At 34.1% G+C, this 23,221-nt stretch overlaps 1 protein-coding gene across 2 annotated transcripts in view; it reads right to left on the bottom strand.

The window, feature by feature from the left end:
• Nucleotides 1-23,221, bottom strand: part of EYS (eyes shut homolog) — a 1,775,980-nt gene that overhangs the window by 1,370,477 nt on the left and 382,282 nt on the right. For both annotated transcript variants that reach the window (XM_057527983.1, XM_057527984.1), the window contains exon 11: nt 7,113-7,212. In XM_057527983.1, coding sequence (XP_057383966.1) covers nt 7,113-7,212 — 100 coding nt within the window. The remainder of the gene's footprint in view (nt 1-7,112; nt 7,213-23,221) is intronic.

Below are 23,221 nucleotides of genomic sequence, written 5' to 3'. Positions count from 1 at the left end.
TATACCAACAGAAAGCCACAACACATAGCTTACAAGATAGGTTATTTGAGTATTTTTCTATACCAAGTGTCAGCAAACATTTTCTGAAAGAGCCAGATAATTAATAATTTAGGTTTTGCAGTTAAATGCAGTCTAAATCCTGCCTGAAACAGCCAATAACAGTACACAAAAGGATGTGAGTAGTGGTCATGAGATGTACAAACAGGGAGGGATTCGAACATCCCCCATGGGACAGTTTGTTAACTGGGTCTAGTCAATACACAAAACTAACCTTACCGAATTATTGACTCAACTAAATATTTACTAAACTTAATCTCACGATTTTAATGTTTTTTTCTGGTTTTATTTATTTATTTTTTGTATATGTTCTTTTCATTTCTTTTTGAAATAGATTGTGCAATTGCTAACAGACTTAGAACAATCAGAGAATAATTACTAAATTTTAAAAAATTACAAAAATTTCACATAGAAACTGAATTTATAACTACATTACACACATTTTTTGAAAAATATGTTTATCCATGGGATTTTTAAAAATTAATTTCGATGATATTTTCAAAAAGACTACTTTATGTTCATTAAAGGAGTAATTCTTAGAGTAAAGGATGTTAGCTGCTAAAGAGGAGAAACCCTTTTTAATCTTAGTGGCCTAACACAAAACAAACCTTTCTGTTTCTGTGTTGTTTTTTCACTCAGTGCATGGGAATGTTCTTGGCCCATGGATGTCTTTCTACATGAGAATTTATTTAGGGACCTATGGTCTTCTGGCTCTTCTCTCTAGTTTTTCAGACATCTCACTTCCAACAAGAATGAAGAAGAAGAAAGGGAATGAAAGGCACTGCTTTGTTCATTGCAGCATTATTTACAAAAGCCAAACCATGGAAATAACCTAAATATCCACTGACAGAGGAATGCATAACGAAGATGTGGTACATATACACTATGGAATATTACTCAGCCATAAAAGAATGAAATAATGCCATTTGCAGCAACATGGATGAAGCTAGAGATTATCATGCTAAGTGAAGTAAGTCAGACAGGGAAAGACAAATATCATATGATATTACTTGTGGAATCTAAAATATGATACATATGAATATATTTACGAAACAAGAACAGGCTCACAGATATAGAGAACAGACTTATGGTTGCCAAGAGTGATGGGGTAAGGGAGGTAAAGATTAGGAATTTGGGATTAAAAGATACAAACTATTATAGAGAGAATGGATAAACAATAAGGTCCTACTGTGTAGCACAGGGAACTATATTCAGTATCCTGTGATAAACCATAATGGAAAAGAATATGAAAAAGAATATATATATATATATATGACTGAGTCACTTGCTATACAGCAGAAATTAAATGCAATATTGTAAATCAACTATACTTCAATAAAATTTTTTAAAAAGGGAGTGAAAGATTTATAGGACATTTTTATGGATCAGACTGCAAGATAAAAACTTCTATTTTCTATTGTTCAGAACTCATTCACACGATCTCATGTATACGCAGGATAATTAAGCTTGTGCCAGAAAAGGAAAATAAGAGCCAAGCAGACAGATTCTGATACAAGTTTCCTAGCTGACAGATGTATAAAAATATAAAATCTTTCAGAAATTATAAAAATTATGTTTTTATATAGTATAATGTATTTCTAGTATAAATTTTACCACATAACATGATTATAAGAAAAATATTATATACATTATTAGGCACAGTTGTTTTATAATAGTTTAACTTCGTTTTTGCTTTTTTGTTTTGTCTTGTTATATTTATAGCTTTATGTGAAAGCTCATCAAACATTTTAATGTGTTTTACAAATGTAAGTCATTGACATTAACTGGAAAATTCTTTTCTTCAGTATAATTAGTGAATTAAAATACTTAGTACAGGCAGACCTCTGAGATACTGTGGGTTTGGTTACAGATCACCACAATAAAGTGTAAATCACAATAAAGCATATTCACACAAATTTTTTTGGTTTCCCAATGCACATAAAAGTTATGTTTACATGATACTGTAGACTATTAAGTGTGCAATAGCATTATGTCTAAAAAACGTGCATGCATACCTTAATTAAAATATACTTTATTTCTAAAAAATGCAAACCATCATCTGAGCGTTTAGCAGGTTGTAATCTTTCTGCTGGTGGAGGGTTTTGCCTAAATGCTGATGGTTGCTGACTGATCAGCGCGGTGGCTGTTGAATGTTGGGGTGCCTGCAGCAATTTCTTAAAACAGGACAATGAAGTTTACCACATCAACTGACTTTCTTTTCTGAGCAATTTCTCTGTAGCATATAATTCTGTTTGATAGCAGTTTACCCACAGTAGAACTTCTTTCAAAACTGGAGTCAAATCTCTCAAAACTTGCTGCTATTTTTATCAACTAGGTTTATATAATATTCTAAACCTTTTGTTGTCCTCGACAATCTTCACAGTGTCTTCACCAGGAGTAGATTCCATCTCAAGAAAACTTTTTTTTTTTTTTTTTTTTTTTTGCTCATCCATAAGAAGCAGCTCCTCATCTATTCAAGTTTTATCATGAGATTGCAGCAATTCAGTCACATCTTCAGGCTCCACATCTTCTAATTCTAGTTCTCTTGCTGTTTCCACCACATCTGCAGTGACTTCTTCCACGGAAGTCTTGATCTCTTCAAAGTCATCTAGGAGGGTTGGAATTGACTTCTTCCAAACTCCTGTTAATGTTAATGTTTTGACCTCTTCCCATGAATCATGAATGTTCTCAGTGACATCTAGAATGGTAAATTCTTTCCAGAAGGTTTTCAATTAACTCTGCCCAGACCATCAGAGGGATCACTATCTATGGCAACTATAGTCTTACAAAAATGTATGTCTTAACTCATGAGACCTGAAAGTCAAAATGACTCCTTGATCCATGGGCTGCAGAATGGATGTTGTGTAAGCAGGCATGAAAACCATTCATCCCAGTCCATCTCCATCAGAGCTCTTGGGTGACCAGGTGCACTGTCAATGAACAGTGATATTTTGAAGGAAATATTTTTTTTCCTGAGCAGTAGTCCTCAACAGTGAGCGTAAAATATTGAGTAAACCATGTTGTAAACAGATGTACTGTCATACAAACTTTGTTGTTCCATTTACAGAGCACAGGCAGAAGAGATTTAGCATAATTCTCAAGGGCCCTAGGATTTTCAGAATGGTGAATGAGCATTGGCTTCCAGTTAAGTCACAAGCTACATTAGCCTCTAACAAGAGTATCAGCCTGTCCCTTGAAGCTTTGAAACCAGACACTGACTTCTCTCTAGCTATGAATGTCCTAGATGACATCTTCTTCCAAAAGAAGGCTGTTTTGACAAAATTGAAAACCTGCTGTTTAGGGTCGCCACCCTCATGAATTATCTGAGCTAAATCTTCTGGATAACTGGCTGCAGCTTCTATATCAGCACTTGCTGCTTCACCTTGCATTTCTATATTATGGAGATGACTTCCTTCCTTTAACCACATGAACCAACCTCTGCTAGCTTCAAGCTTTCCTTCTATATCTTCCCACCTCTCTCAGCCTTTACAAAATAGAAGAAAGTTCATAAGGCCTTGTTCTGGATTAGACTTTGGCTTAAGAGAATGTTGTGGCTGGTTTGATCTTGTATCCAGACTACTAAAACTTTCCCCATATCGGCAATAAGGCTGTTTCACTTTCTTACCATTTGTGTGTTCACTGGAGTAGCACATTTAACTTCCTTCAAGAACTTTTCCTTTGCATCCACAACTTGGATTTTTGGTGTAAGAGGCCTAGCTTTCAGCCTTTCTCAGTTTTCAACATGCCTTCCTCACTAAGGTTAATTATTTCTAGCTTTTGATTTAAAGGAAGAGACACATGACTCTTCCTTTCACTTGAACACTTAGAGGTTATTAATTGGCCTAATTTCAATATTGTTGTGTCTCAGGGTATAGGGAGGCCTGAGGAGAGGGAGAGAAACTAGGGAATGGCTAGTCAGTGGAATAGTCAGAACACACACAATATTTACTGATTAAGTTCACCTTCTTATATTTGTGCAATTCTTGGAGCCCCAAAACAATGATAATAGTAACATCAAAGATCACTAGTCACAGCTCATCATAACAAATATAATAATAATGAAAAGCTTGAAATATTTCCAGAATTACCAAATTGTGACACAGAGTCACAAAGTGAGCAAATGCTGTTAGAAAAATGGTGCCAATAGACTTGCTTACACAGGGATGCCACAAACCTTCATTTTGTGAAAAATGCAATATCTGTGAATAGCAATAAAACAGGGTGTGACTGTAGTCATTTCTATAATAGTCACAGATATTAATCAAAATAAAATTGTGTATATAAAATGTTAAACCATTTAGGATTACCTAAAATGACTATATTTTACATTTTTTCTGTTTTCTTCAAGTGTAAACTATTTTGAATTAGAAATCATTTATTTGCAATCATTTCTTAATTAAACTTCTTTATTTTAGAATAGTTTTAGATTTACTTAAATGTCACAAAGATAGTGAAGAGAAACTGGACACTGCAACCAGTTTCCACTACTATAAACATCTTGTGCTATTATATTATGTTTTTCACAGCTAATGAACTGATATTGATACATAATTTTTAATTGAAGCCCATATTTTATTTGGATTTCCTTAGTTTTAACCTAATGCTGTTTTCCTTTCCAGGATCTAATCCAGAATACCTCACTACTTTCAGTCATCATGTCTCCTGAGAGTTCCTCAGACTTTCCTTGTTTTTGACACCTTAACAGTTGTAAGGAGCACTAACCAGGAATTTTGTAGAGTGTCCCTCAATTGGGACTTGTCTGATGGTTTTCGCATGGTTAGACTGGGGCAATATGATTTCAAGCTGAAGATCATAAAGAGAAAGTGACATTCTCATTACCTCATATTGAAAGTTTTGCTATTAGCATGACTTATCACTGTTGATATTAACTTTGATATTAACTTAGGCAGTTTTTGTCAGATTTCTGCTCTGAAAAGTTACTCTTCCCCTACACCCCATTTCCGTACTCTACTCTTTGGAAGGTAGTCACTAGTTACAGCACAAACTTAAGGGGTGGGAAGTTATGTTCAACCATCTTGAGTGCAAAGTATCTGCCCAAATTATTTGGAATAATTCTATATAGAAGATGTGTCTATTATTCCTATTTATTTACTTATATATCTATCATTTACTTTTATCAGTGTGGACTCATGAGTATTTATTTTATATTTTGGATAATAAACCAATACTTCTGTATTTTGCTGCTCAAATGATTCTTGTCATTAAGAATATCTTCAGTTGGCTCCTGTGTTCCTTTGAGATACTCTCATGGTTTTGTTTTCTGAGTACTTCATTGCTTTCTAGTATTATAAAATTCTCCACACCATTTGTACATTCTGTGTCATAGTCCCAGAATCAGCTAGATCTCTAAGGAGATCTGGTTCCTTTCACTGAGAATGGTATAAGAAACAGATATTTAAGCACTGGGAAAACTTTGCTATTTTTAAAATAAAATCTAAGTTTTTTATTGATTGGGATTGTTTAGACTATTCTCTATGCGTCTTTAAAGATGTATAAATAAATATGTATTGAATCCTACTACCCAAACATTATAAAATATTACCTACTGTATGGATTTTACATATATATGTTAGAAAATTATTTAAAATTACAATTAAACACTTGAAGAATGTTAATTTCCAACAGGCAATGTGGTATTTATATGATTTATCTTATTTAATTCACATTCAAATCAACGAGGTAAATATTTTTAATCTCCATTTAACAGATAAGAACATTGTAATTTAGTGAGTTTAAATATATGCTAAATATTTGAAGTTAGTCAAACAATCATATTTTTTATTAATAATTATAGAAGATACTCTCTAAGAAAATTAGGTACAACATATAAGAATATCTCAGTTGCATTATATTAAGTTGAGCAGCATGGTGGTTAATTGTATGTGTTAACTTGACTGGCCATAGGGTGCCCAGATTAAATGTTTTTTCTGGTGTGTCTGTGAGGGTGCTTCCTGATGAGATTAGCATTTGAATCAGTGGACCCAGTAAAGTAGATGATCCTCGCATCTACTGAGTGAGCATTATTCAATCTGCTGAGGTTCTGAGTAGAACAAAAAATGAAGGAAGGGAAAATGTGTTCCTTTTCTGCCTGCCTACTTGAGCTGGGACATTGGTTTTCTCCTGTCCTTGGATTGGGATTCACACCACTGGCTCCCCTGATTCTCAGGGCTTCAAATTAGACTGGAATTTCACCACCACTTTCCTGGGTCTCAGCTTGCAGACAGACAGCAGATCATGGCACTATATCTTATCATGGAGATTCATTATGAGGAATTGGCCCACACAGTAATGAAGGATGAAAGCTCTCATGATCATGTCTGTCTAAGTATATAGTTATAGATATATAGATATAAGTCCCATTGGTTCTCTTCCTCTGGAGAACCCTGAATGACACAGTTTTTAAATTCCATGGCGTAGAAAAATATACTAAAGCTCAAGGAAGTATCCAGTGATTGACTTTCTGTTTACTAGTTTGCACAACACTTTATCAAAACATATATTTTACAGGGCAAACCATACATTTTAGTTTTTGAAAAAAAAAAATATAATTCCTTAGCTGAAGCTAAAAAAGTATCATCAAAGTTGAAACCAAATTAAAAGTATCAGTTAATGGCTTACTCTATGTTAAGCACAATATAGCTATATTCAAAAATTAGATAAATGGTTACTTTAGAAAGAAAGAAAAAGAAAACCTTGACAATTTCATGAGAAATTGAATAATAGGAACAATATTTCAAATATAACATGATAGCCTGGTTATTTTCTTCCTTACTTTTAATTTTACCATTTGCTTGTAAGGTGGTCTTTCTAATAAAAAATTAAGAAACTTGACTGTTTTAGTGGGTATAAAAACAAAGCTCATTTCACTCTCGTTTTTGCCTAAGGGATAATTGGTTGGTCACTTTAGAAGCTGACTTTAAGGAAATGAAGAACCCATAATGTTGTTGGGAGACTGATATGAGATCAGACAAGAGACAGAAATGCTCTTTAAAGTTAATTATGTTTGCTTTTTCTTCTCTCTCGGTGGTCATTACCTTTAAATGGAGCCCCGCATTGACAGGAATGATTACCAGCATGGTCAGTGCAGGCGGCTCCATTCTTGCAGGGATGTGAAGCACACTCATCTACATCTATCTATTTCATATCTTGTACCTTTGAAAAAAAGTTAACAGATTTTAAGTTTCAATAAGTCAAACAGGTACCGGGTTATAACTCTTAAATTTGCTCAAGCATTTTAACCCTAAAGGGGATGATGTTTGAGATGAAATTCATCAGATAAGAATGCCACATATATTAGTGTCAGGGCTCACCTTACTACAGAATGCAACAACTTCTCTTGGAATTACTAAATGCAGACTAATCTCTGAGTTGGTGGATAAAGACTGCTTAGATGTGAACTAATTTATCTTCTGATTTGGAGTCTAGAGGTAGAATAGATGTTTCAGGTTATTGGAATGCAAATCAAATGTTAAGCTAAAGGAAATTAAAAGAGGAACAAAAAGGAAATAGTAGTGAGCCAATAACATCCTGACATATGTCCCCCATGGTGAAAGGCTCTTTATAAAGGCACAATTGTCAAATGGTACTTACCAATAAAACCAGTGGGACAGATGCATTTGAATTTATCCATGAATTCTGTAGATGTAGTGCTCTGGAGGCAAGGTGATGAATCACATTTCTTTCTATTAATTTTATAAAGCAGGACTATATGGAAAGAAAGGAAAACAGAAATGTCCAGTCACTATATAGTCCTAATATTTCCTTTTAACTATTCTGCTGTGCAGACTTCCCATTAGTGCTCCACCTAGAACTTGTGTTGCTAAAACTGACTTTTCATGTTATATCACTTGGATTGTTTGTCAGTTTGCAGAGAGTTAAAAAATGTAGCCTAAACTGACACTGAATTGATTATTGACTTCTGACAACTAATTTTTTGCCAATATTTAACAAAAATAGAAAAAAATGACATTGACACATAACACATTGTACTTATAAATTAGATGAGTGGAAATCTTCCTAATATTATTAATTTTTTTTTTTTCTCTAATATGGTGAAATGAATATGGGCTGGAGAAAAATTAATGTAACATATATCTAAACAGGAAAGAGCACGTGTAATTAAATAGAAAATGTATTTGCATTACTATTTTCACTGACAAAATAAAATATTAAGTGACAATATGACATTAGAATATCAAGTTAAAGTGAAGAAAAGGTGAAAACTAACACTGAAAATGAATTTAAATCCATTGATTAATAATTAACATGAAATTAAAATGAATAATGAATGAAAACTTTGTTTAGACCTTAAAAATGTTTATTTGGTAATTTGCCTTATGGATCAACTTTGTGAAAAAATATATGGCACATTTAAAAACCTGGGTTTGTTCTTTGTAGTCAGGGATATGCCAAAGTTCATCTCTCCAGAAGACCTTGCTATCTGTCATGTAATTTTAAATCTTCTCAAGTTTTTGTTCATGATAAATAGTACATTAAGTTTATATAAGTGGCCACATATTTCCTGAAGATTATTATTCTTAAGAAGGTTAACCACATAAAACCAGTCTCCTAAGTTTAATAGGAAAAAAAAAAAAAAAACACTGTTGGATTCATGGTTTTCAAAACAAATATGACTTTCTCATTGCCTAAAAGTTATGCAGTACTTTTATTTTTCAATCATTCCCATAGGAGTAGAATTAGGAGCAGTTCATGGGAGTTGGATATTGAGCAACATTTTAATGTGTAATGATGGCAGTTAGATGGTATGTGCTTGCATATAAGGAAAGTATTAAGCGTTCTGCTACTTTTTCCAATCTTGGAAAGTAAAAGTCTGTCTATTATTAGAGTTTCCTCCTAATGTAAAACACACACACACAAAACTACATAAATATTTTAACACATCATAGTTCATCAAAATAAGTGATATACTGTATTGACAAGGACTCCTGTAAGAGTGACCATGTCACTATGGTAACAGAATGGGTGTGGTGTAAAAAAAATATTACAAGTTTTAAATATAAGTGTAATGGACTTACAGCTAATAATTCTAAAAAAAACTGGCTCATTTACAAAAGCAAAATATTCATTCAACTCTAAATATATCTATTTCTGTGATGATGTGAAGATGTAGTAACATAATCCAAGCAGGTATTATATGTTCAAATATTCTCCTGGAAAAAAAATTAATATGCATGTGTATGAGATGAATTGTATCTTCTAAAAATAAGGAATTACTTCCACCTCAAATTAACATTTGATTATCATAATTTTGGTTAGCAGGTGTGCCCACCCTGAAATCCATTCTGACACAGGCAGGAAAAGGTGTGTGAAGATCAACACAAGTTCTCCCATTTGCCCAGGCATCACTTAGGAACTCATCTACCTCAATCTCACAGTCTCAGTTAGAAACAAGCCAAGGATTTACTTCATTATAAACATGTCAATGATGGAACTTACAACTAAGTCTAACATTATGTTCAGAATATATGAGATTTTCAACTTGCCTGCAAAAAATCAACACATTGCCTAATGCTATCAACTAGACTTTTACTCTTTCCGTTTTTGTTCTGACGGGACTGCAACCGTGGATTGATTCTCATCTCAATGAACCTAGGAGAGTTCAAAAAGTCCGTTATCTTCTTAAAATTAAACTCATATATGACTGTTTATACATAACTGTATGGTGTTAATCAAGTTGACTTTCCTTTGATGTCTTTTCCTTCAAAAACTGTCTGTTATACATATTGACATCCTTGTTTTGTAAAATTACTGTTGGTTCACAGATTGACCCCAGTACACAGAGGGCAAGGAGAGATCAAAGAAAGAGGTAGATCTTTCCAGATTGGAAGGCAGCAGGTTTAATACGCAAGGGAACTCACTTATGAGGCTTGTCTTGTGTGCCACAAGATGACTAGATTTCAGCACTCACCCACCAGAATCTTAAAAGTTTATATAGAGGCTGTAACTGGGTCCAGTGCAGACGGTCTTAACAGCACCTTACTCTCTCAAGGATGCATCCTTGAAACAGCTCCTAATGTGGGAATAGTTGGCAGATCATACATTTGTAGGACAGGGGAGGGGATGAGGGACCTCTCATTGCCTGGGTCCAGTTCTCTGGTCAACCGGCAGTCACATCCTCTCGATGACTTCTTCCAATGATTACTGTAAGCTAAATTATTCTCATTTTCAAAAATTACTTTAGACATTTCCTATGAGAAAAAAGATGATATGTTTTTAGCAAAAATTTTAAGGATAGAACATGTAGTGAGATTTGTTTTCTGTTTACTTGTGGTACTCATCACCTGAACTACCTTGTACCTGGAGAAGTATCTACTCACTGATTCTTTGATAAAGTTAGAGACCACCTCTCAATATAGAAGGTGAAAATGCAAGATATTTTCTTTCCCAGTCTCAAATACCCCTAAATGTAAGTATGCAACATAAAGCTGGCTAGTATCATGGACCCACCATGAGATTTGAAAGGACGCTGGTAATGGATGAAAATGGGGAAGGAGAATTCATTTTTTCTGCAGGTGGCAGCATCAGGACAATCACCCAGTTTTCAAGGGCCCCAGCATCAGTGTTCCTCAGTGTCAGGGCATCCCTCCCACGGATGCTGTGATAGTAGACAGTGTGCCCTTGTCTGCTATCTGGCTTCCCTTGTTCACATCAGATTTTCAAATCTGGTTAAAGATATTAACTTTAGCAGACAAAATCTCCAAAACAGCTGCTATAAATATCAATATGTTAAAAGTATTAAAGGAAACTACATTTAAATAATTAAATTAAAATAGAATGACAGACACAATAAATATGGGATTCCAATAGGGAAATAAAAACTATAAAATAAATAAAGGCAAATTTTATACTTGAAAATTCAAATAACTGAAGAGAAAAGTTTTCTAGTTGGGCTTAATAGTAGATGTTACAGAGCAGAATAAATAATCAGTGAATTTGAAGATAGATCAATAGAAATTACATATCATAGTCAGAATCCACTAGCACCCACTGAAACACTAAATAATCCTATAAAAGTTAGCTTTGCTTCCAAATCATTGGCTTTTGTTGCATAACATAAAGTTGGGTTTTAATCATATTTCTAGGCACCCATTTCTAACTTCATTAACTTATTTTTCTCTTTCTCTCTTTCCCACCTAGCCTCTTGGATTTTCCCAAGCATTAACCATTCATCCTGTTTTCCTCCTGTGTCCTCTGCATTCAGGGCTTTTCTCACACTCCTGTAAACATATTCCCTACAACCATAGTTCTGGTCCAGGCTTTTGATTTAATTCCTAGTATTTGTGTCAAACTTATTCCTAGTCATATTGTTTTCTCAAATTAAACACCTCAAAGAACTAAATTCTTCTCCAATTAAAATGTTATTATCAGTAATATAATAATTCATATATTCAATAATAGTTAACTAAATTCTCCTCAGGTGCAAAATTTAGGAATAATTTTAGATTATTTATTCCATGCCTGATACTTAAGAAATGAATGTATATTGGTAATCACAACACATACCAGTAAATTTTATTTGCAGAGGGAGTGTATTTATATACAAATCTATTTACTGCAATTTTATTCAATGTTATTGTCATGTTTTGCATTATAGCCTTTAGCAAAGTGCCAGGAGCATGTCTTATTTAAAAACAAATGAGGAAAATAAAGCCATCATATTATGAACATATTTATGTTATTAATGTCATTAAAATAAAATAATAATTGAAAGATAGGGAATTTAACAAGTGTAGTTTTTAGAAAAAGTTGTTTATTTAGTTTGTCTATTATATTAAAGACAACAGAACTATATAATCCCAGTATAATGAGGAAAATACTGTGTATTTTTCTATGTATTCCAATATCTGGATGAAAATTTAAAATTCAAAATTTGAATTTTTTATATTTATATATATTATATACTGAGTGTTATATATTTTATAACAAATTTCATGAAATTTTGTTGAAAGTTTTCCCATTCATATGCATATATGTGTACATTATTTTTACATACAATCGTTGCATAATAGTTTACTATTTTCTTTGTAAGTACAAAAATTTCTGATTTTCATATCTAAAGGTATTTAATTACATATTCTGAGGAATGGCTCCATATTGCACAATTAACCTAAACACTTATCTTTCTACCCTCTGGAAAGTTCTGTAAAGTAAGGAATTAAAAAAATAATAATAAAATAATCTTCAAGAGGAAAGAGATTGATTAAGGGAAGTTGTCTTGCATGGAATGGCTATTTCATGAATTTTACATTGATGAAAGCTAATATGGGTAAGGTAATGATGAAACATGGACAAAGATGAGGAGGCTCTTCATGGTTGAGTCCTAGAAACAGGTCAACAACTCTGTTACATTCCTGGGAAAATTCAATGGACAATAGAGATTTTTTTTAAAAAATTATGCTCATTTTCTTCAGGGAAATATGGAAAAATATTACATCCACAAAACGAGAATAAGATGATACATAAAGGAAATAATCAAAAAATCTTAAAAGACTCATTAGTATTGACAGTATTATTGTGAAAATAAAATCTATTATAAGAGTAGGGAAATAGAGTGAGTCTCTAAAGAATATATTACAAAACTGTAGTAAAGGAAAATCTGAGAGAAAAATGAAGTCATATATAAAACCAATTCAAGTATGCCATCATTCAAAGGAAGTACGGGGATAAAAGAAACGTCAGCTAGTTGATAGAAGAAATATGCTACAGTTTATGAGACGTGAGTTGTTATTTAGGAGCAATAAAAGATCTAGTCTTGTCATTTCATTACCACAAAATTTCAAAACATCAAGGATAGAAAGAAAATTTTAAATGTTTCTGGAGGAAAAAAAAAAAAAAAAACACTTGGAGTAATGAAAATAATAATAACATCCTTCCCTCAAACATCCTCAGGAAGTTACTCTAAGATGTACTACTAATAAATCAGGGCAATAAGGAAAAAAGAGAAATATTATACGAAACTAATCTGGGAATTCAGTGACAAGATATCACATGATAATGGCTGGGAAATATCATTGTCTAAATTAGAACATGAAATCAGTGAGTGCTGAAGAAATTATTTTTTCAAGGATAGTATTGTGGCTCCATTCCACATATAAAGTGGATGTGAAGCTGTACTACATTTGTAAAACTCACTAATAAATTAAATTATCTTTTATATACAAAGGGAGAAGTCACTGAGAAATTTGAGCAGACATTTTAAAATGTACAAAGAAGGTCATGGTATGAATAAACAAAACTTTGACTTCGTTTGAACAATTAATTCAGTGTAAAAAAAAAAAAAAAAAAAACAACTATGTGATCTCAAAGGTAGAAATATTGTCCTTCAAATGGATTTGGGTTGCAACATAGGAAACTTCAGGAAAGAAATATAATTCATGTGTCACTTCTTCAGTGAAGAGTATTTGCATATTCATAATAAAGTAAATGTTGGTGACTTGTTTTCAACTTTTTTCAAGCAAGCACAGATGGTTTAATTATACTTACATTAATGTATTCAAATAATGACAATATAAACACAAAATTTTGGAGGTGAAAAGGGTTAACTGGGAAAGTGAAGAGTAAGGGCAGTATATCCTTAAATTTAATAAAAGTCAGGATAAGTTATCTAAATTTGATTAAGAAATAGAAGCTTAAAGGTATTATTGACATGGTCAACATAAGAGCTAAAAATAATATTTATTGAGAGAAAGATGTAGAGGAAAGGTGGATCAGGGAATTAATGAGAATAAGATTCATACAGACAATGGAGAACAAATAAAGTCTAATTAAATCACAAAACTCAAAAGGAAAAATAAAATTTTGTATGAGCAAATTAAGGCACTGACAGAAGAAATAAAGTAAGAAACTATTTAAATATGTTTGTCTGCATTTCAGAGTTGCAGGTAAGAACTGTTCTGAGAATCTGTTGCTTTTTTATTGGAAGTTATTTTGATTTCATTTACCATGTTCATTACTCAATTTGATTTTTTGTTTGTTTTTAAATACTGTAACAGTTTCAATAACATTTTGTGAAAATATCTCATCCCTTATGAGATACTTGAATTTAAAGGGATGAGTATACAAGATTAGTGTGAAGTTCATAAAAATACCTAGTTCTGTGACTATCATTAGGTAAACTAGGATTCAAGGTTCTCAATTTTATAATAAAAAAAAAAAAAACAAAGTTAAAGTTACCTTTAAATCTCAGTTTTCTATTTTGCTATATATAAAGCTTTCTGTGACACATTTACCCATGATTCATGAATTATTAAATTATGCAAAGCATATTTTATAGTTAACTAGAATAAACACATTTCACTATATTTTAGTTAATTTACAATCAGTATCTCTAATTGAATAAGATATTTGAATAAGGTAATAGTTGTTTTCTATAAAAATAAAGAATCAAATAACAACAGGAATGTGGATTTAGTAAGAGAAATAAATGTAGAGAACTCCTTCAAGAAAAGTTAATAGCTGATGGATTATGAAATATCTTTATCAATTTCTTGCAAAGTAAAAAAAAAAAAAACAAAAAAATTGTCACTGAACTGTTTGAGAGCCTGAAGGTGGCATTTCTATTCCACTCAGTTATACTACAATAGCTTATATGCCAAAGCAGAGCAAGATTTCCATTTTATGGGAAAAAAAAGACATTGTTTTCTTTAACTGTGAAAAACATTGTATTGAGTTTCTGTGCATCTCTCTTACTATTACTTTAGATACAAGGGATTTTCAGAAAAAAAGCTTGAAGTTCTCTAAAATCACCTATTTTGTTGGGTGGTTTATCTATCTATCTCCAGGTCAGACTAGCTGGATCAGAATTACCCAGTATTTACTAACCTTACATCCACTCACTTCTGTAATCCCCATAACAACCTTACTAGGCAGGTACTGTTCTTATTTCCACTTAAATGTGTGGGAGTTGTGTGAATAGAGGTTATATAACTTGCTTATGCCCCTCACCTGGTCAGTGATGAGCTGTAATTTAAATACAAGCAATCTGCTGTCAGATGTATTTGTTCTTCATACTGTGTTCATTTTAATGTGATCTCTTACTTCAGATAATCACCCCATATATTTCTGGTTATTCATGCTCATAAAATAACTCATTTGATTACCAAATGACATGTGACTCTCCCCTCATCTCCTGTTCTGGATTTCCCTATCAAAATGCTGCCTGTTGTAGTGTCTCCTGCCAAGGATTTTAGGTCCCTAAAATCTCAATGAAGGAGCCTTATCAAGAATCACCCCAAAAAGCTAAGGCAGGAGTCCTAAAGCAAACCAGTCCTGGTTTCCTATAATCACACCAAGGGAACTATTAATCTATTTCGTTATCCATCCACTCATCTGTGCACATCAGTCAGGCCTGTCCTGGGGAAGATTTGAGAACAAGTGAAATAGAATACAGGAAATTAGTCTTAAAGTTGAAGAGTGAGAGAAAAAAATATAGTGGGTTTATAACATGAATTTGAAAATATGGCTAAAAATGTCATATCTGAAAGATTTTAGTTGGTTCACTAACATCATCTTAAATTTGTAGCAGGCAGTATAGAGGAAAAGCATTGCAGTGTTCATTACATAACAATAAATTATTGACTCAAGAGAAAGAACAATTGATACTAAGGCCAGACAGAAATGTCACTAGATGGTCCTCTTAGGGAGGGCATTTCCAAGACATTCTTGCAGATGACACAAAATGAGTTTCATAGCTCTTTTTTAAAGTTTCCATCAATATGATCTATTTTTATGCCCATCAAAGTTCAAACCAGTAAACAATTCTGTAGAAACTTAGTCCATTTTTCTTCTTAACTACATTTAGAAATGGATTATGGGATATCTGAGGCACAAGTATATTTACTTATTTTTTTATTTCATTAATTAATTAGTTAATTTATTTATTTTTTGGCTACATTAGGTCTTCAATGCTGTGTGTGGGCTTTCTCTAGTTGCAGTGAGCAGGGGCTACTCTTCATTGCGTTGAGCGGGCTTCTCATTGTTGTGGCTTCTCTTGTTGTGGAGCATGGGCTCTAGGCACACGGGCTTCAGTAGATGTGGCATGTGGGTTCAGTAGTTGTGGTTCATGGGCTCTAGAGCGCAGGCTCAGCAGTTGTGGTGCATGGGCTTAATTGTTCCACAGCATGTGGGATCTTCCTGGACCTGTGTCCCCTGCCTTGGCAGGCAGATTCTTAACCAATGGTCACAGGTATATTCAGATCTTCCTTACAGGCAATTGTTTTCCTCCAGTCTAATTTTTGATAAGGAAATAAGTTTTTGATTATACTGAGTAATAAATACTGGGGTCAGTGGTATGTTGCTTTCACTACAAAATAAAAACTACAGGGCTTCCCTGGTGGCACAGTGGTTGAGAATCTGCCTGCTAATGCAGGGGACACGGGTTCGAACCCTGGTCTGTGAAGATTCCACATGCCGCGGAGCAACTAGGCCCGTGAGCCACAATTACTGAGCCTGCGCGTCTGGAGCCCGTGCTCTGCAACAAGAGAGGCCGCGATAGTGAGAGGCCCGCACATTGCGATGAAGAGTGGCCCCCACTTGCCGCAACTAGAGAAAGCCCTCGCACAGAAACGAAGACCCAACACAGCCAAAAATAAATAATTAAATAAATAAATAAATAAATAGATAAATAAATAAATAAATAAACTACATACTTCAGCAAACAATTGTTTTTTTACAAGTATTCAGGCCAGGGTGACATAATTTTCTAGAAATTGAGAAGCTTATTTTCAAACCAAAAGTTTCCCTAAAGTTAAACAAGCAAGACAGACCTTATTTAAGGTTATGGTAATAGGGGAGAGCTTGACTCCACTGTGACAAAGGATGAGAGAGTTTTTTAAACTAAGGCCTGTGATTGTAGGCTATATGTGTTTGCTAATTGACCTTACCCAAAAGAAAGTAAATTTTCTCAGTCTTCAAGATGCGAGGCAGTTTTACAACTTGGATCTAAATATTTGCCAAAGTTGGGCTCCTGCCTACCCACAGAGGCCAGGAAGCAGGGCGCTATCTTCCCCAGTGATTGCATCACAAGAGCGTGGCGCTCGGATCCTTGAGAGAGACAGCCCTGAGCTGTAGAATCTTCAAGACGCCTTTAAAAAGATGTCTTCAAAGGGGCAGGGGAAGAAATTACAAATTTTTCTGAACTAAATGCTTCAAGAAAAGGGAGGAGAGGGATGTCTATGTTTAGACCTGTTGAATTCTATAAAGGAATAAGGGTGAGAAGGGGAGAGACAGAAAGGAGAAGACACTGTCTAAACTTCAGTCAACCTGAGGGCAACCCCAAGGCTAGAGTCTTGTGATGGATAAGACACTTGGTGAAGATTCCTACAGCCCTGGAGTTCCCAAAGAGTGGAAGGACATAATAAGACATCAATTTATATTCTTAATATGATTCTCTTCTCACTCTCTTGGGAAGTCTAAGAAACATGGTTCTCCTCTCCACATTAAGTGAATCAGATCAGCACCTCCTCCCTAGGGTCCTGATCCCTAAATATATCTCTGAGTTGTCTGACCCCAGCTTCCTCTAATCAAACTGAATGCTTACTGCTACCAACTTATATTTCTGAAAGAAAACTGTCATGAAATACCCTATAATTTCAGCCTTTAACTGATTCCCCACCCCTCATCCATATGTTGAAGCTCATCTATTCAACAGTTTTAACTGATGAAAAGAGGGAATTTATGATCTCAAACATCAGGAGGGTTTGACAAGATACCTACAAATAAGACAAATATTTGTTTTCTTTTTTCAAATTTGACTCTTTGATTTTAAAGTTATGTAAATCTTGAATTTTACACCATATTTTATTCCTCTTAAGATATCATTCATTCAATACCACAATGCATACAAATCTGTAGGGAAACTTGACAGTCCAAGATGAAGCTTCAATTACTTTTGTGATGTTCACTAAACCTTACATACATCCCCAGAGTATAGAGCTCTACCTGAGAAGTCTGGATTTAGAGGATAAAGTAAAAATCCCCAAGTACTTCAGAATCTGTGTCTGGGATACCTTCCTGGCAATCTCTCTCTCACCCTGCTCCTTTTCTCATGCATCCTGTGCTCCAAGCAACAATGACTGTTTAAGTGCCTGCAATCTTGCTTGGTTTCTTTTTGAAACCTTGATCAAAACCCATCTCATGAAGCCTCTGCCTATTCTATCCAGGCACAGGCAGCTACTTCCACCTTCTATAGCATTTACACCTTCCTCTGCAGGCAGGTGCTTATGTATCCATTCGGTATCTCTGGCACTTGAAATAGTTACTGACATATATTGGTGTTCAAAAAATATGTGTTAAATGAATGAAAAAGTATCAGTGACTGAATGCACATAAATGGCAATGGTGGTATTATATCTCTAAAGGACAGAAAATCATTCCCAATCCTGTTTAAGACAAATCATTAACAAAACGCTAAAATTCCAAGTGATATAATGAATATCATAAAGATTGTCAAAAACAGAATTTATGATTGACTCTTTTCAATTTCTGCTTATGTTCCACATGATTTGACAAAAATAGGCTGCATTTAAGATGTACGTGTATATCATTTTAGAGCTTTCATTGCCAAAATGTAGATGGAATTTAAATGAGATTTCTAATTTGATTCAGTGAGCTGTAGTAAAGTCTCTTCTTGCTTGACAAATAAATTATTAAGCATAACCAGTTAGAATACATTCAATAAAATAGCAGTCATTCATCCTTTTAGGTTTTGAATTTCTAGAATGCAAATAATCAAGCATTCTGCATCTTATTTTAAAATAAGTTTTAGATGTTAATTTCTAATAATCGTAATTTTTCTTCCTAATATATTTCCAGGTCTGTATTTCAATTCTGGCTAAAACACACACAGTTTCTTTTTATCTGTTTCTTGGTGATATTTTCTTCAACAAGATTTCTTCAATTGCTTGCCCCCTCTAGGCTAACTCAGACTGTGCTAGGTTTCTCTTCACAGAAATCATAAAGGAGGAATGAGCCAGGGACAAAGAAGCAAATCTAATAATCAGATTCCTGTTTCACACACAGTATATCAAACAGTCTGTGCTTTCTTTATGCTGTCTCTTCAGTTCCTTCATAGCCTTTATTTCTTTTGAGGTTTGACCAGATCCTAAAATCCTTTCCTATCCTCTCCTGCCCATTGGTTGTTGCTATCCTCTTTTATTTACTCATTCTTTTATTGAAGCATCCATTTTTCTGTCTACTATTTCCAGGTCACACAATTGAGACCATCAATCGATGTATAGAAAACCTCAACCATACAATGACGTCTACATGACAAAGACTCACAAGTCGAAATTTCCTTTCCTGACTGAACTCCAGGATTGAAAAACTAATTAAATACCAGTTGGTAACAGCACTTGGATATCTATTAGGCATCACGAATGCAACATGGGCAAAACAAAACTCTATCTGAGCAGTTCTACCTTTATTTTTCCTTATTTACTATGAAAAATTACAAAACCTAAGAGTTGTTTATTCCTCCTTACCTTCATTGAACTGATCAGCAAGTCCTGGGTACTTTTCCCCAAAAAATATCCCAAATGTGTCTATTTATCTCTATCTCAATTACTAATATCAAAGTCTGTCATAATTATTTCCCTCCCAAAATAAGAATAATATTTTAGCTGGTTTCTTTATTCTAACACTCACTCTACTACTGTAGACATCACACCCAGAGTGATTTCTGAAAATATAATATAATTACAATATATAAATCCCATATGACAACTTCTGGCAGTACTTCAAATAAACTCCAACCTCTTTGCCTTATATGATGTGGTGTCAGCTAACAACCCACACCACTCCTTTCTTGCTTAATTCGTTTCCAGGTACATTGGACATCTTCAGTTTCTTAACACACCAAACTCACTTTAACATGAGGGTTTTGTACCAGCAGCCCTCTAAGGCTGGAATGCTCACCCTGGGATAACTCTTTTTTTTGGGGGGGGGGGGGATAACTGTTTTTAGTTGTTTTATTTTTATTTTCTTTTTTGGAGTATAGTTGATTTACAATGTTGTGGTAGTTTCTGGTGTACAGCAAAGTGACTCAGTTATATAACATAGATATTCTTTTTCAGATTATTTTCCATTATAGGCTATTAAAAGGTATTGAATATAGTTCCCTGTGCTATACAGTAGGACCTGGTTGTTTCTCTATTTTATATATATAGTAGTGTGTACCTGTAAATCCCAAGCTCTTAAGTTATCCCATCTCCCCCCAGCTCAAGCACATTCTAAAAAAAATCTACATTTTCTTGCTCCCCTCAGCAATATTTTATGATTTTGATGTATTACTTGATTGATTGATTTTAACTTCTTTATTGGATTATAATTGCTTTAGAATGGTGTGTTAGTTTCTGCTGTATAACAAAGTAAATCAGCTGTACGTATACATATATCCTCATATCTCCTCCCTCTTGCGTCTCCCTCCCACCCTCCCTATCCCACCCCTCTTGGTGGTCACAAAGCACCGAGCTTATCTCCCTGTGCTATGCGGCTGTTTCCCACTAGCTACCTATTTTACATTTGGTAGTGTATATATGTCCATGCCACTCACTCACTTCGTCCCAGCTTACCCTTCCCCTGCCCAAACCTCAAGTCCATTCTCTACATCTGAGTCTTTATTCCTGACCTGCCCTTAGATTCTTCAGAACCATTTTTTTTTTCTTTTAGATTCCATATATATGTGTTAGCATAGGGTATTTGTTTTTCTCTTTCGGAATTACTTTACTCTGTATGACAGACTCTACGTCCATCTACCTCACTAGACATAACTCAATTTCATTTCCTTTTATGGCAGAGTAATATTTCATAGTATATATGTGCCACATCTTCTTTATCCATTCATCTGTCGATGGACATTTAGGTTGCTTCCATGTCCTGGCTATTGTAAATAGAGCTTCAATGAACATTGTGGTACATGACTCTTTTTGAATTATGGTTACTCAGGGTATATGCCCAGTAGTGGGATTGCTGGGTCATATGGTAGTTCTATTTTTAGTTTTTAAGTAACCTCCATACCGTTCTCCATAGTGGCTGTATCAATTTACATTCCCACCAACAGGGCAAGAGAGTACCCTTTTCTCCACACCCTCTCCAGCATTTATTGTTTGTAGACTTTTTGATGATGGCCATTCTGACTGGTGTGAGGTGATACCTAATTGTAGTTTCGATTTGCATTCCTCTAATGATTAGTGATGTTGAGCATCCTTTCATGTTTTTGTTGGCAATCTGTATATCTTCTTTGGAGAAATGTCTATTTAGGTCTTCTGCCCATTTTTGGACTGGGTTGTTTATTTTATTTTATTTTTTTGATATTGAGCTGCGTGAGCTGCTTGTATATTTTGGAGATTAATCCTTTGTCAGTTGCTTCATTTGTAAATATTTTCTCCCATTCTGAGGGTTGTCTTTTCGTCTTGTTTATGTTTTCCTTTGTTGTGCAAAAGCTTTTAAGTTTCATTATGTCCCATTTGTTTATTTTGTTTTTATTTCCATTTTTTAGGAGGTGGGTCAAAAAGAATCTTGCTGTGATTTATGTCATAGAGTGTTCTGCTTATGTTTTTCTCTAAGGGTTTTATAGTGTCTGTACTTACATGTAGGTCTTTAATCCATTTTGACTTCATTTTTTGTGTATGGTGTTAAGGAGTGTTCTAATTTCAATCTTTTACATGTAGCTGTCCAGTTTTCCCAGCTCCACTTATTGAAGAGGCTGTTTTTTCTCCACTGTATATGCTTGCCTCCTTTATCAAAGATAAGATGACCATATGTGTGTGGGTTTATCTCTGGGCTTTCTATCCTGTTCCATTGATCAATATTTCTGTTTTTGTGCCAGTACCATACTGTCTTGATTACTGTAGCTTTGTAGTATAGTCTGAAGTCAGGGAGCCTGATTCTTCCAGCTCCATTTTTCTTTCTCAAGATTACTTTCGCTATTTGGGGTCTTTTGTGTTTCCATACAAATTGTGAACTTTTTTTGTTTTAGTTCTATGAAAATTTCCAGTAGTAGTTTGATAGGGATTGCCTCGAATCTATAGATTGCTTTGGTTAGTAGAGTCATTTTCACAATGTTGATTCCTCCAATCCAAGAACATGGTATATCTCTCCTTCTATTTGTATCATCTTTAATTTCTTTCATCAGTGTCTTATAATTTTCTGCATACAGGTCTTTTGTCTCCTTAGGTAGGTTTATTCCTAGGTATTTTATTCTTTTTGTTGCAATGGTAAATGGGAGTATTTCCTTAATTTCTCTTTCAGATTTTTCATCATTAGTGTATAAGAATGCAAGAGAGTTCTGTGCATTAATTTTGTATCCTGCTACTTTACCAATTTCATTGATTAGCTCTAATAGTTTTCTGGTAACATCTTTAGGATTCTCCGTGTATAGTATCATGTCATCTGCGAACCGTGACAGCTTTACTTTTTCTTTTCCAAATTGGATTCCTTTTATTTTTTTTCTTCTCTGATTGCTGTGGCTAAAACTTCCAAAATTATGTTGAATAATAGATTGGAAAGTGGGAAACTTTGCCTTGTTCCTGATTTAGTGGAAATGGTTTCAGTATTTTACCCTTGAGAACAAAGTTGGCTGTGGGTTTGTCATATATGGTCTTTATTATGTTGAGGTAAGTTCTCTCTATGCCTACTTTCTGGAGGGTTATTAACATAATGGGTTTTGAATTTTGTTGAAAGCTTTTTCTGCATCTATTGAAATGATCATATGGTTTTTCTACTTCAATTTGTTAATATGGTGTATCACATTGACTGATTTGCGTATATTGAAGAATCCTGGCATTCCTGGGAAAAACCCCACTTGATCATGGTGTATGATCCTTTTAATGTGCTGTTGGATTCTGTTTGCTAGTATTTTGTTGAGGATTTTTGCATCTATGTTCATCAGGGATATTGGCCTGTAGTTTTCTTTCTTTGTGACATCTTTGTCTGCTTTTGGTATCAGGGTGATGGTGGCCTTGTAGATTGAGTTTCGGAGTGTTCCTCCCTCTGCTATATTTTGGAAGAGTTTGAGAAGGATAGGTGTTAGCTCTTCTCTAAATGTTTGATAAAATTTGCCTTTGAAGCCATTTGGTCCTGGTTTTTTGTTTGTTGGAAATTTTTAAATCACAGTTTCAATTTCAGT

The sequence above is a fragment of the Balaenoptera acutorostrata genome, chromosome 14 (assembly GCF_949987535.1).
Source record: "Balaenoptera acutorostrata chromosome 14, mBalAcu1.1, whole genome shotgun sequence".
NCBI lineage: Eukaryota > Metazoa > Chordata > Mammalia > Artiodactyla > Balaenopteridae > Balaenoptera > Balaenoptera acutorostrata.
This window is presented reverse-complemented; position numbering and strand designations above follow the sequence as displayed.